Source organism: Halictus rubicundus, chromosome 16 (genome assembly GCF_050948215.1).
Source record: "Halictus rubicundus isolate RS-2024b chromosome 16, iyHalRubi1_principal, whole genome shotgun sequence".
In the NCBI taxonomy this organism is placed as follows: domain Eukaryota; kingdom Metazoa; phylum Arthropoda; class Insecta; order Hymenoptera; family Halictidae; genus Halictus; species Halictus rubicundus.
Window position 1 is genome coordinate 2,184,157 of NC_135164.1, and position 12,567 is coordinate 2,196,723.

The 12,567-nt window shown below is 34.5% G+C and overlaps 1 protein-coding gene across 1 annotated transcript; it reads left to right on the plus strand.

The window, feature by feature from the left end:
- The first annotated feature begins 10,245 nt into the window (after positions 1-10,245).
- Positions 10,246-12,251, plus strand: Pcid2 (PCI domain-containing protein 2). The gene is made up of 5 exons (XM_076802273.1): positions 10,246-10,693; positions 10,760-10,801; positions 10,879-11,000; positions 11,096-11,577; positions 11,664-12,251. Exons 1-5 carry the CDS (start codon positions 10,673-10,675, stop codon positions 12,176-12,178), a joined length of 1,182 nt encoding a protein of 393 aa, XP_076658388.1. The 5' UTR covers positions 10,246-10,672; the 3' UTR covers positions 12,179-12,251.
- The last annotated feature ends 316 nt before the right edge of the window (positions 12,252-12,567 follow it).

The following is a 12,567-nucleotide window of genomic DNA, read 5'->3' on the forward strand; positions in this document are numbered from 1 at the left end:
AGATTAAATTAGGGTAAGCCAGACTAAGTTAGAGTAAGATAGGTTGTTATATTAAGATAGATTTTTCAATAAATTGTTATTTAAAAAATGTTTCTACTTTTGGGCTCCTTTTCCTTCCTTTAATCATTAAGTAGACTAACAATGAGAGGCCACGGCCGATTCTGTTTAAACTTTGCACATTTACATATCCCGTTCTCCTGTTCACGAACACATATATGAGTATACGGGCAGATCCTCAATTTATTAAGTTTCATCATTGTATATTCAAATTATTCATTTCAATCGATTAAATTTCACACATAAAATTGCATTTTGAATTATAAATCACATGTATTTATTTACTGACAACAGGACTATTTACCATTATTATATATTATTATTTATACATTGAATATACATATTAAATTTTCAGAAGTCTTTATAAATATCCTGTGTTAATTTTCCGGATTTCGAACAAGTTACTATAACGTTTGTGTGATGCGACGTAAGTTCATCTACCTTTTTTTTTTTTTTGAACAAGTGCGGTCTTTTCTCGCTCATATGTTAGTGTCCTTTCGATCATTGATTGATACTGCCATCCTGTCTGATCCGTGTGGCATAACACGGGGAATAATAAACCTGTAATCGTCAACATATCGAAAACTATTGAGTATCTGCCTCTATAATGGTATATATTCGTGAACAGGAGAACGAGATTAGAACGAGTTGGATTGAGGTAGATTACATTAGACTAACAATAAGATAGGTTAAGTTAGAGTGAGATAGATTGTTAGATTAAGATAGAATAACTTAGATTAACTTGGATTATATTTTACATGAATAAATTATGTTATTTAAAAATTTTTTTTATTTTTCAAATCCTTTCTTCCTCCAACCATTAAGTAGACTAAGTTAGATTAAGTTGGACTAGGATAGATAAAATAAGAGTAGGTTGGTTTTAAGAATTTTTTATTTTTCATATTTTTAACTTATATTAACAACAACAATTACACCTAACACCTTCTACCTCTTACACCTAACGCTTATACCTAACGCTTATATCTACTTATACCTACTTACACCTACTTATACCTAACACTTATATCTACGTAGGCTACCTATCGTAGCCTCCGAATAACAGTAAAGATAAAAAATGAAAATTTAATTTGAAGCTTTTTATGAATGCATTCATAAAACTTCAGATGTGACACAGAACACAGGTAAAGGACTGAAATGTGGAAACATTTTTGTTTTTTCAATGATTGTCGCAAAAAATTGTTCTTCTTTAAATATGATGGTACTATGTTATTGAGTTGTAAAAGAGTGTTAAACAGAGTTCAATGCAGCCCATAAAAAATGAGTAGAACGGTGAAATAAAGAGTAAACTAGAATGTTTTCGAGTAAAATTATTTAAAAATAGTTCTAATATGTTTTCAAAGTCATCTAGTAAAAATCTTATGGTGCTGAGGTGGAAAAATATTCATTCATGAAAGAAAAATTTTTTTAATTAATAATAACAGTAGCTAAATATATGAAAAAATTTAAGTTAGTGTTGATGACAATAGCTCATTATTAAATTAATATTCAGGATCGTCGCTTTTAAACTTCGATATGAAATCTGTATTTGTTCGAATATTTCCGGGTTTTTCATTTTTTACAACTAGAGTTTGCAATTACAAAATTGGAAAAAAAATAAAATACGTATCATTACAATTAATATTATACTTAATTTATATTAATTAGAGATTTTGTAACAATTGTTTTATTTCATGTAAAACAATTAAGCTGTACGTTCTAATCCTGGTTAAAAAAATAAAGTGCGTTCGGTTTTATACTAAAATACGGCCCGGTTCTGTGCCATGCTAAAAGACGGCCCGGTTCTGTTCCAGGAAAGATGGCCCGGTTCTGTGCCATGCTAAAGCGGCGATGTCACGAAAGTGGGAACGCCGAAACCCCGGGCGTGAGCACTCTCCTATCCTCTCTGGTTATACCTCTGGTTATACTACACACGCGCTACACACAAGCGTACCTCTATTCTGTCCGTGTGAGCTGCCAGCTCGACTGTTCGACGCGTTCCGCCGAATTCACGCAGAGTTGGGCAAAATATTTATCGAAATAAAAATTTCGAATAACGAATAAAAAATAAAAAAATTTTTATTCGTTATTCGATGGTTCGAATAAAAAAATTATCTTTATTCGACGAGTATCGAATAAATAATTTTATTCGACGAGAATTTATCCGACGAATAAAGATAATTTTTTTTATTCGAAGCGGATTTATTCGAACTTCGAATAATTTTTTCATCTTTTATCTGTATCTTTTATTCAAAGGCTTCGAATAAATCTTCGAATAACTTTTGCCAGCTTGAATAAACAGCAACGAGGTCCGACGAGCGCCGAACTTCAAAGACCCAGCGACTGACAAACGGCATACAATGTAAGCAGATGGAGAATCGCGTACGAATGCAAGATTAAACTTTTAGATTTTTCAATATACCACCATAAAATTGCGACGAGTGAATTGGGGGGCTTTTCCTGATGAAAATGAGTCCAAATTCGAGTATAATCGAACAAGTTTCACTGATACGTTATGTTACCAGAGAGGAATCTCTGATGTTACAAAGGACCAGTTTTCCCAGGTGGCCTTGAACAATCGATAGTACCGCTATAACGGCCGCTAGAAGAAGCTAAATAGTAACATTTTCGTCCAGTATGGGGAGCTGGGTGCACTGGATTCAAGCCTTGTTATATTTTTGTTGTTGTTAAGCTTAATAGCAGTTAATAGCAATAAAGATATTTAATAATAAAAAAAAAAAATTCAGTGTCGAGTGGCATTTTCCGAGTATCCTCTCTGATTCGGTCGCATGATCCCTGACAATAGAGGCGATCTGAGCACGCGTGGCCGACAACGTAAACAACGGCGCTGCCGTAGCTTCGTTCGAACAGCCGTGCCTCGGCACACTCATCACCGCTAGGTCGGCGTGTACGTGTACCGATGAGAATAGCAAGGGTCCGGGATGCCGCGAATCATTCCTCGATAATGCCGAGGAGAAAAAATGGATGCATATTTTGAGGATGATATGAAAAAGGAAAAGTTAGGAAAATAAAAAAACATAATAGAATATATTTTTTTTACATATTTATTGTGATGTATTTTTTCCCCCGCCCCCCGCTGCCGCCACGCCCCCCGCGGACTCCGCGGCCCCTGTGGCCGCCACGCCAGCCGCGGCCACCGCGCCAAACTTTATGGCCCCCTCTTCGATAAGAACTTCGTTTTATATTTTTCATCAGCTTCGTCTGAAACATGTACACAAGATTTATATTTAACATATATATAACATATTTTTATGTTTTTCTAACTCACAAGCATTTCTTCTGTCATCTGGATGACGGGGTTTGGCGGAGGGGGGGAGGCGTTGATGCCGAGGCAGCGGATGGGCTCCTAACGTCGCCGCGGCCGTTTTCAATTTTCTGTTGGAAATTAAATGTAACGTTTTAGAAATAAATAATAAATCTTTACGAATGATAAAATATACCGTCTACTCACTACATTCGCGATTGGCCTGCCAATCGTAAGGCGGGCGACGGCCGCCGTCACTATCGGCGGTAGTGACAGCGTTCCTGGTTGCACCGCCACCGCCGGTGCTGGCACCACTGCCGGTGTTTCGGTGGGAATCTGTTCCATCTACATTACAAACAAAAACACAATACAATATAAAATATCATTATCACATGATATTGGGTAGGGATGAAAGTTCGTAGGGTTTTCAAATTGAAATTGAAAAATAGCAAAGGTATTTAGAAATACAGTAAGAAGTCATAGAACAGAAGGGAAAATATGTTATTGAGTAATTCTATGAATACATATCTATCGGTAATTGTGCATAAGAAGCCACAACACATCGACTTCGAAGCTCTTTCAATATGTTGTCGAGATGGAGATTTTGAACAATTTTTCCCCATGCATGCCGCCGCCGAATTGTGGATTCGAGAATTCATGATGACCCGTGTGTAAATTGTAGAATATGATCTTGTAGAATTAGTAAAAAGCAATGATGTTGAAAGCGTAAATTCGGTGTCATTGCAGTTCAAAATTGGTCATTGCTGTCGAGTTTAGTTATACCGTGAAAAATACATGTTCTAATATGTTAATATTTTTATAAGTACGCGATATTATTTACCAACCAAATGAAAATATGGCTTGATCGTCTAGTGGTAAGTAAAGGATTACATGTCGTGGTATTTGGAAAATATTCTAATATTTAATTACAGAGAACTGTTTTTGTTACTTTGAAAAAATAGTCAAATTTGCATACATTTCTAAGCTGTTTGTTATGTGCACAGTGCGTTTATCTAACTGTAATACTAAAAAACAAAAAGGTGCAGCGGACTGTACTGCTCAGCCACCGTAAGCGAAAACATTGAAACATCAATGCCAAGTTTGTATACAATGTCGCGATGTACGTTGGCTGAACAGAGCAGTCCGACCAGAGGACGAATATCGTCGAAATATAGATCGAAAACAGTTCTAAACGTAATTAAATATTAGAATATTTTCCAAATACCACGACATGTAATCCTTTACTTACCACTAGACGATCAAGCCAAATTTTCATTTGGTTTGTAAATAATGTCGCGTACTTATAAAAATATTAACATATTAGAACATGTATTTTTCACGGTATAACTAAACTCGATAGCAATGACCAATTTTGAACTGCAATGACACCGAATTTACGCTTTCAACATCATTACTTTTTACTAATTCTACAAGATCATATTCTACCATTTACATACGAGTCATCATGAATTCTCGAATGTTCACACTTCGAATTTGTGCCAGGTTTTCGAGGCCCCGAATCCACAATTCGGCGGCGGCATGCATGGGGAAAAATTGTTCAAAATCTCCATCTCGACTCGATATGTATTCATAGAATTATTCAATAACATATTTTCCCTTCTGTTCTATTACTTCTTGTCGGATTTCTAAATATCTTTCCTATTTTTCAATTTCAATTTGAAAACCCTACGAACTTTCGTTCCTACCCAACAATTTACACTTTACAATATTAGTATAAAATACTGATTATAAACATTTATACGTACTGTATAATGCGTGGTTGCGTTCCCGCGTTTGCAGTCGTTTGCAGTCGTGGACGAAATGCCCAAACCGATGGCTCCCACTCTGGCGAAAAATCGCCACCCATTTCCCTCCTAGCGCACTACGCACACACGCACCTTTACTCTGTTCGTGTGCGCTACCTATGCGACGTTCGACGGGTTCCTCCGCAATTATTCACGTTACGAAAGTTTCGAACGTGTGATTCGCGATCACATTTCGCTATAACTTTTGTTCTAAAAAACTCATTAAAGCGAAATTTGGACTACAAATTTTTCTGAAAAATGTTTACGAAAATATATTTTGCATTCTTTAAATAATTTTTTTTCAGTATAGCCACCTAAGATGTTCAAAAGTGACCCCCGAATCAAATTGATTTTTAGTCACACCGTGCCCAACAAAAAATTACGAAAAAATTCATGGATATTCTACTTACTAGCATACAGGAGTGAGATTTTTTTCAGAACTTTAGGTGGAAAAATCGATTTTATATCGAACTTCTCGGTTGACCCCGCTTATATTATTATGTTCGCTGTGTCTTCGTTGTGATTATTAATGTGTATTTTTTACACTTTTTTTTGGATTATGCAAACATGTTTGTTGAAAAAAATTGGACATCTCCAAACATTCGAAGAAAGTGCGTATTTCGTATTGAAGTTTCAGAGATACCGGTTTTATAAAAATTCAGTAGTTAGATATTATTTTCAAAATGAGGAAACTGTTGGAAGTCATGTTGATATATTGAAATATAGGGCAAATAAAATATTTTATATTGCATTTTTAAGTCTGTACATTCTTTTATCGAATATAAAAATGTTTATTATCTCATATGTTAGAAACTAGGAGTTTCTGGTCCCAAGGTTCTGGGGTAAGTGCCGTGGGGTTCATCACAGTCCTCTTACCAAAAGGCATAGCCTTCCCCACTCCGTGGCCAGATCCTTCAGGACAAAGAGTCCCTTATCTTTGGCAATACGACGTCGGGTCGCTTGCCTTTTCTAAACATTCTCACCGTCAATAAACAGTCAATGCTTAGACAATCGATAGCTGTGAGACCCAAATCGGTCATCAGCTATCGCGTCGCCTGCTGCCAGGCAGAGTTGGGCATTATTTAGATAAAAAATTATTTAAATAACGATTCGAATAAAAGATACTTTATCTTTATTCGTTATTCGAAGCGGATTTATTCGAACTTCGAATAATTTTTTCATCTTTTATCTGTATCTTTTATTCGAAGGCTTCGAATAAATCTTCGAATAACTTTTGCCGAGCGCCGAGCATCAAAGACTCAGCGACGACAGACGACATACAATGTAAGCGGATGGAGAATCGCGCACGAATGAAAGTTTAAACTTTTAGATTTTTCAACATATCCTCATAAAATTGTGACGACCGAATGGATGGGATTTTCCTGGTGAAAATGAGGTCAAATTCGAGTGTAATCGAACAAGTTTCACTGATACGTAATGTTACGATAAAAATTACAATCTCATTAAAGACAGTCCAAATGATGTCGTATTTGGGTTCATTTTGATCGGGATAAGCTCTACAACTCATTCGTATTAACAATATTGTCCTGATTAAAAACATAAAAGCATAAATTGCCAATAATGCTCGATTCTCCATCTGCTTACATTGTAGGCTGTTGGTCGGTCTTTATAAAAAAATCTTTATTCGTCGAATAAATTCATTACGTGTAGAATAGAGATAACATAATTATTTTTATTTGATGCGTAACAAATCATTTTTTATCTTTTATTCGCTGTTTGAAATGTCTATTTCAATAAAAATTTGCCTATCTTTGCTCCTACAATTATATAATTTTATATTATATTAATTCATCCACGTGATTCTCTCTCAAACTCTATACTATTCGGAATAGTACGTTAAATAAACGCTACTCTGGTTTTCAACATATTTCTGTTCCCACAGATCGATTCTTGGAACAATTATCTATAAAAAAAGTGTAAGGAAATAATGCTTGTTCATGGAATATTTTTAAATTACAAATTAAGGTATCTCATATGAAATTTGAAGTAGAAATTGATTTTCCTAAAATTATGCTTTAATCATTTCTTACGTAAAATATTTTTACGAATTTTTCGTCTTTGATATTAGTTTTACTTTTAATATTTTAAATCTTAAAAAGCAACATTAAAAAAAATATCTGTTTAATTTGAATACGTTTGTCGGAGAATGTAACATTTGATAATCGACATGGTTCCGTGATGATTCCCCTTCTCACCGACGAGAATTTCCTTCGTGGCCTTCTGCACCGACGAGATACCGTCGTTGTGGCCTTCTGTTTCTTACTCCAGCCAAAATCTATCCTAGAGGGCGGTAGAAAACACCGTGTTTTTCGAGCGACACATTCTCCCGTAAGGCTGGCAGTCTTTATATACAGGGTGGCCCACATAACTCTGAACAGCTCAATATCTCGAAAACTATGCCATCGATTTTAAAGTTTTTAGTCTTAAATTGCATGGAACTGAAGGGCCTTTCTGACTACATAAACGTGAAGTGGCCTCCCTTCCCCTTTAACGGGGGAGGGGAGGTACCTTTGTAATTTTAAATGGAACCCCCTATAAAATGTTACATATTTAGATTCTACCGGAAAAAACAAGTCAATTTTGTCTGAAACATTTTTTTGTCAGATACTTCCATGATGAGATATAACAGTTTGAAGTTTTGAGTTGTAGGTACTTGAACCGCTCGGACATAGCGTTATGGAATTATACGCGCTTGAGTCCTTTGCTTATTCATGAAGAAACACAAACAATAATATTTACAATTCTTGAGTTTGACTCACTTATCTACGAAAACGTTTTCAGTTTAGAGCTGTTATTCAAGCAGTAACATTGTGATTATGGCTACTTTTGACACAGAAGTGAATATGTTATTAACGTTAGGTGAATGCCAACAAAATTATCGACGTGCAGCAGTGATGTTTTTTGAACGTTATGGGATCAAAAAATGTCATGCAACATTTCATAATTTAGAAAAGCGGCTTCGCGAGCACGGTGAATTGTGTAAAAAAAACTCGCAATAAACCTAAAGCTGTCACTAATGAAAATAATAGTGCCAGTATTCTTGCTGCAATTACATTAAATCCTCATATTAGTCAACGTACACTTGCACAAACATCACATATTAGTCGTTCATCAATTCAACGAATTTTGAAACGGCAAAAGTATCATCCATATGACATGGTTTTATCACAAGAGCTTTCGATAGCAGATTACGATCACCGCGTAAGTTTTGTGAGTGGCTGCAGGGTGTTGTGGAAAATGACTTTTTGTGCAAAATACTTTTTTCCGATTAGGCCACTTTTATAAATTCAGGGCATGTAAATAGACATAATCTGCATTATTGGGCCGTGGAAAACCCAAATTGGATGCGATGTGTTCCCTTTCAACATCGATGGTCTTTAAATGTTTGGTGTGGCCTAATAGGAGATTTTGTGATTGGACCTTATTTTTTCAAGAAACTGTAACATCTGCAAGTTATTGTGATTTTTTAAAAAATCATTTGCCTGCGCTTTTGGAAGATGTGCCACTGCACGTTAGAAGAGAAATGTGGTTCCAACAAGACGGCGCTCCTCCACATTTTGCAATCATCACCAGGCAATTTTTGAACGAAAAATTTGGGAACAAATGGATAGGTCGTGGGGGACCTCGTCAATGGCCTCCTCGATCCCCCGATCTAACACCATTAGATTTTTTCTTATGGGGATATGTAAAGGACAAAGTTATGTTTGAACCACCGACGACAAAAGAGGATATGAAACAAAGAATACGTGACGCTTGCGCTTCAGTGACTCCCGAAATGTTAAAAAATGTTAGAACAACTTTGATGTTTCGAGTAAATAAATGTTTACAAGCCCGTGGTGGACATTTTGAACATTTAATTTAAAGTACATTTTATTTCTTCACGAATAAGCAAAGGACTCAAGCGCGTATAATTCCATAACGCTATTTCCGAGCGGTTCAAGTACCTACAACTCAAAACTTCAAACTGTTATATCTCATCATGGAAGTATCTGACAAAAAAATGTTTCAGACAAAATTGACTTGTTTTTTCCGGTAGAATCTAAATATGTAACATTTTATAGGGGGTTCCATTTAAAATTACAAAGGTACCTCCCCTCCCCCGTTAAAGGGGAAGGGAGGCCACTTCACGTTTATGTAGTCAGAAAGGCCCTTCAGTTCCATGCAATTTAAGACTAAGAACTTTAAAATCGATGGCATAGTTTTCGAGATATTGAGTTGTTCAGAGTTATGTGGGCCACCCTGTATATCTCGTCGGTGGACCGGTTTTGTTCCAGGAAAGACTGACCGGTTCTGTGCCATGCTAAGGCTGAGCAGATGTCAGCACTATATCGGGAACGCCGAAAACCCGGGCGTGAGCACTCTCATTCCTCTCTGCCTATACCTCGTCTGTGGAATGGGTACGACAATAATCTGCGACCTGAGTCCCAAACTACCCCATTCTGGGGTGTGCGTCTGGCAATTTTCCTCCTCTTCCTTACAAAAAAAAAGTATACCTTTTTCGTGTAAATAATAAGCTTAATTAAAATGTAAATATCCGTTACCTCTATATCATAAATTTTCATTAAATCTTGTACATAAGCGTATTCTTCTTATTTCATTTTATTTTAAATTACATAAAATTATTATTATTTAAATTAAGTAGTATTTTTTATGGAAAGGAATTATTTTTTATCATTTTTAATCTAAATTGAATTATATTTCATTTTAAATTTATTTTATATTCAATCTATGTGTCAAATTTATTATTTATTATTTATTATTAATCTATTATTTATTTTTTAATTTATTTATTTCTATCGTGCCCAAGAACAATTAAAAACACTTTCTATCGAGAATTTTTTCGAAATAGACCTTTCCTAGGGTTTTAGCCGCTTTCGGCCTTTTCAGACCACTGCGCCGTTGTTTAGGATGTCGACCACGCATGCTCAGATCGCCTCTTTGACAGGGATCATGCGACCGAATCAGAGAGGATACTCGGAAAATGTCACTCGACACTGAATGTGGAAAGTGCACCCAGCTCCCCATACTGGACGAAAATGTTACTATTTAGCTTCTTCTAGCGGCCGTTATAGCGGTACTATCGATTTTGGCCTTTTGTTTTCGCAACGATTCTTCGGCTAAGAATCGATTCTCCCAATAAATCTAGGTGTAAAGAATCGATTCAAAAGCTTTTCGACCAAAGAATCGATTTTCTGAAGAATCAAATCGGAATCATCACATCGTTGAGTTTGAGAAATACAAAAATTCATTTTGTTATTGCAACCAGTTGCAACTATTCTAATTCGTCAATAAATATTAATTATTGTTTTCGTTGAGTTTTTATCTTTAAATAACATATGGTAACCGTTGAAACGGGTATTACTAACGGGAAATTTTAATTAATTTATTCTGATTTGTCTACCTGTCATCACAGTGTTGACGGAATAGGTATACAATGAAGGCATAGTATTTAGACATGATAATTAATTGCCATTATTAAAGTGTCTTACAAAGAGAAATTGTAAAACATCTAGCGATCGATATCATTATGGATTCGTATGTAATACAGGTAATGTCTTATAAAATTTCATGTTGTAAAGAAAAATTATTAAATTTGAGGTTATGTTTATGATAGGTTAGACGTATGTGGTTGACTCAAGAAGGATATTTTTTAGCGGTGAATATATGTTTACATTAAAGTGCTAAATGTTAAATTAACATGATGTAATCGAAATGTATATATTTCTTTTAAAGGATTTATTATCTTTGAGACATAATCATGTTTCAATTCCTCAAATTGGATCTGAAATTGCAATGACAAAGGCAATGGAACATTTATCTGCCCCCTTAGATGGTCTAGTGCTTTACCATTTAAAGTAACTATATGGCTTTCTCAATTATATAGAGCAGGACCTAATATAACTAATGTAACCATTATTTAATTACATTTTAATATCTTCTGTGTTTTTAGAACTATAGCAGCAATGATAAAAAACGATCCATTAACTATGTATAATTATCAAAGTTCTGCGGTACAGTCTTTAACAAAAATACTTCAAATGCAAAAAGAAGAAAATTGGATGTTACCTGTTATGAATATGATGTGTCTAGAATTGAGATTATTAGCAGTATGTGCTGAAAATAGAAAAAACAATAAAAGCTCCAAACCTGGAGAAATATTAGAAAAATGTGCAGATTGTCTAATGGGTTGTTTTAGAGTATGTGCTTGTGATAATCGTAGTTCAGAAGATGACACAAAAAGATGGGGAATGCTAGCATTAGTTAATCAATTACTAAAGATTTACTTTAGGATCAATAAATTACATCTATGTAAACCTTTAATAAGAGCAATAGAGTCATCTCCATACAAAGCGCTCTTTGCGTTAGCACAACAAATTACATATAAGTTTTTTGTTGGACGTAAAGCAATGTTTGACAGTGATTATAAAGCAGGTAACAATTAATTTAAAGTTTTATTAAATTCTTGTAATTTAATAAAAGTTACTAAGATGTTTAAAAATGGTTTGTATCTTTTGCAGCTGATGAATACCTAACATATGCATTTGAACATTGTCACAAAAAGTCCTTGAAAAATAAAAGACTAATTTTAACGTATCTTGCACCTGTAAAGATGTTACTAGGATACATGCCAAAGCAAAGCTTATTAGAAAAATATAATTTAATGGAATTTTGGGAGTTAATGGAATCTGTCAAAAAAGGAGACTTACGTAATCTCGAAAAAGTAATGGAGAAACATGAGACTTTTTTCATAGGAGCTGGAATATATTTAATTGTGGAGAAATTAAAAATAATAGCGTATAGGAATTTATTTAAGAAAGTATATTTGGTGTTAAATATACATCAAATTCCTATCCAAAATTTACTTTCGGCTCTGCAGATGCATGGATTTGATGATGTCGATATGGATGAAACAGAATGCATTGTAGCAAATTTAATATACGAAGGAAAAATTAAAGGCTACATATCTCATCAACATAAAAAGCTAGTTATATCTAAACAAAATCCTTTTCCAAAATTGTCAACGATCCCATAATCATATTATGTTAGCCCTGTCTGTATTTCTTAAATAAATAGTTTAAAAATAAATCAAATTGTATTTTTTTAAATAAAACAATTCGTCAATTAGGTACATATACATGTATATGTGTGTATGTGTTATGTATGTCAAAGAGATGTTTTAAATTAATATATTCAAATATTTAAACACTAAACCTACAGAGCCTTAAGAGTAATTGGTATATGTTGCCTTATAAAAATGGCAAGATTGAATTTATTTGGACTTTGTAGGGTTCAGAGACTTTTTCAAACGAGTTTAAACTCGGTATAACGCGGTTCAGTAAGTGCACTATTATTACGAGTTTTAACTCATAAAAGATATCACCCTTATTTGTTTCGTCAATACTATCATATAAAACTGCGGCA

Coding starts and splice junctions, on each gene's coding strand:
- Pcid2 (XM_076802273.1), top strand. CDS start 10,673: ATGGATTCGTATGTAATACAG. Junction 10,802..10,878: donor AAGAAGGATATTTTTTAGCG/GTGAATATATGT, acceptor TTTCTTTTAAAG/GATTTATTATCTTTGAGACA. Junction 11,001..11,095: donor CTAGTGCTTTACCATTTAAA/GTAACTATATGG, acceptor CTGTGTTTTTAG/AACTATAGCAGCAATGATAA.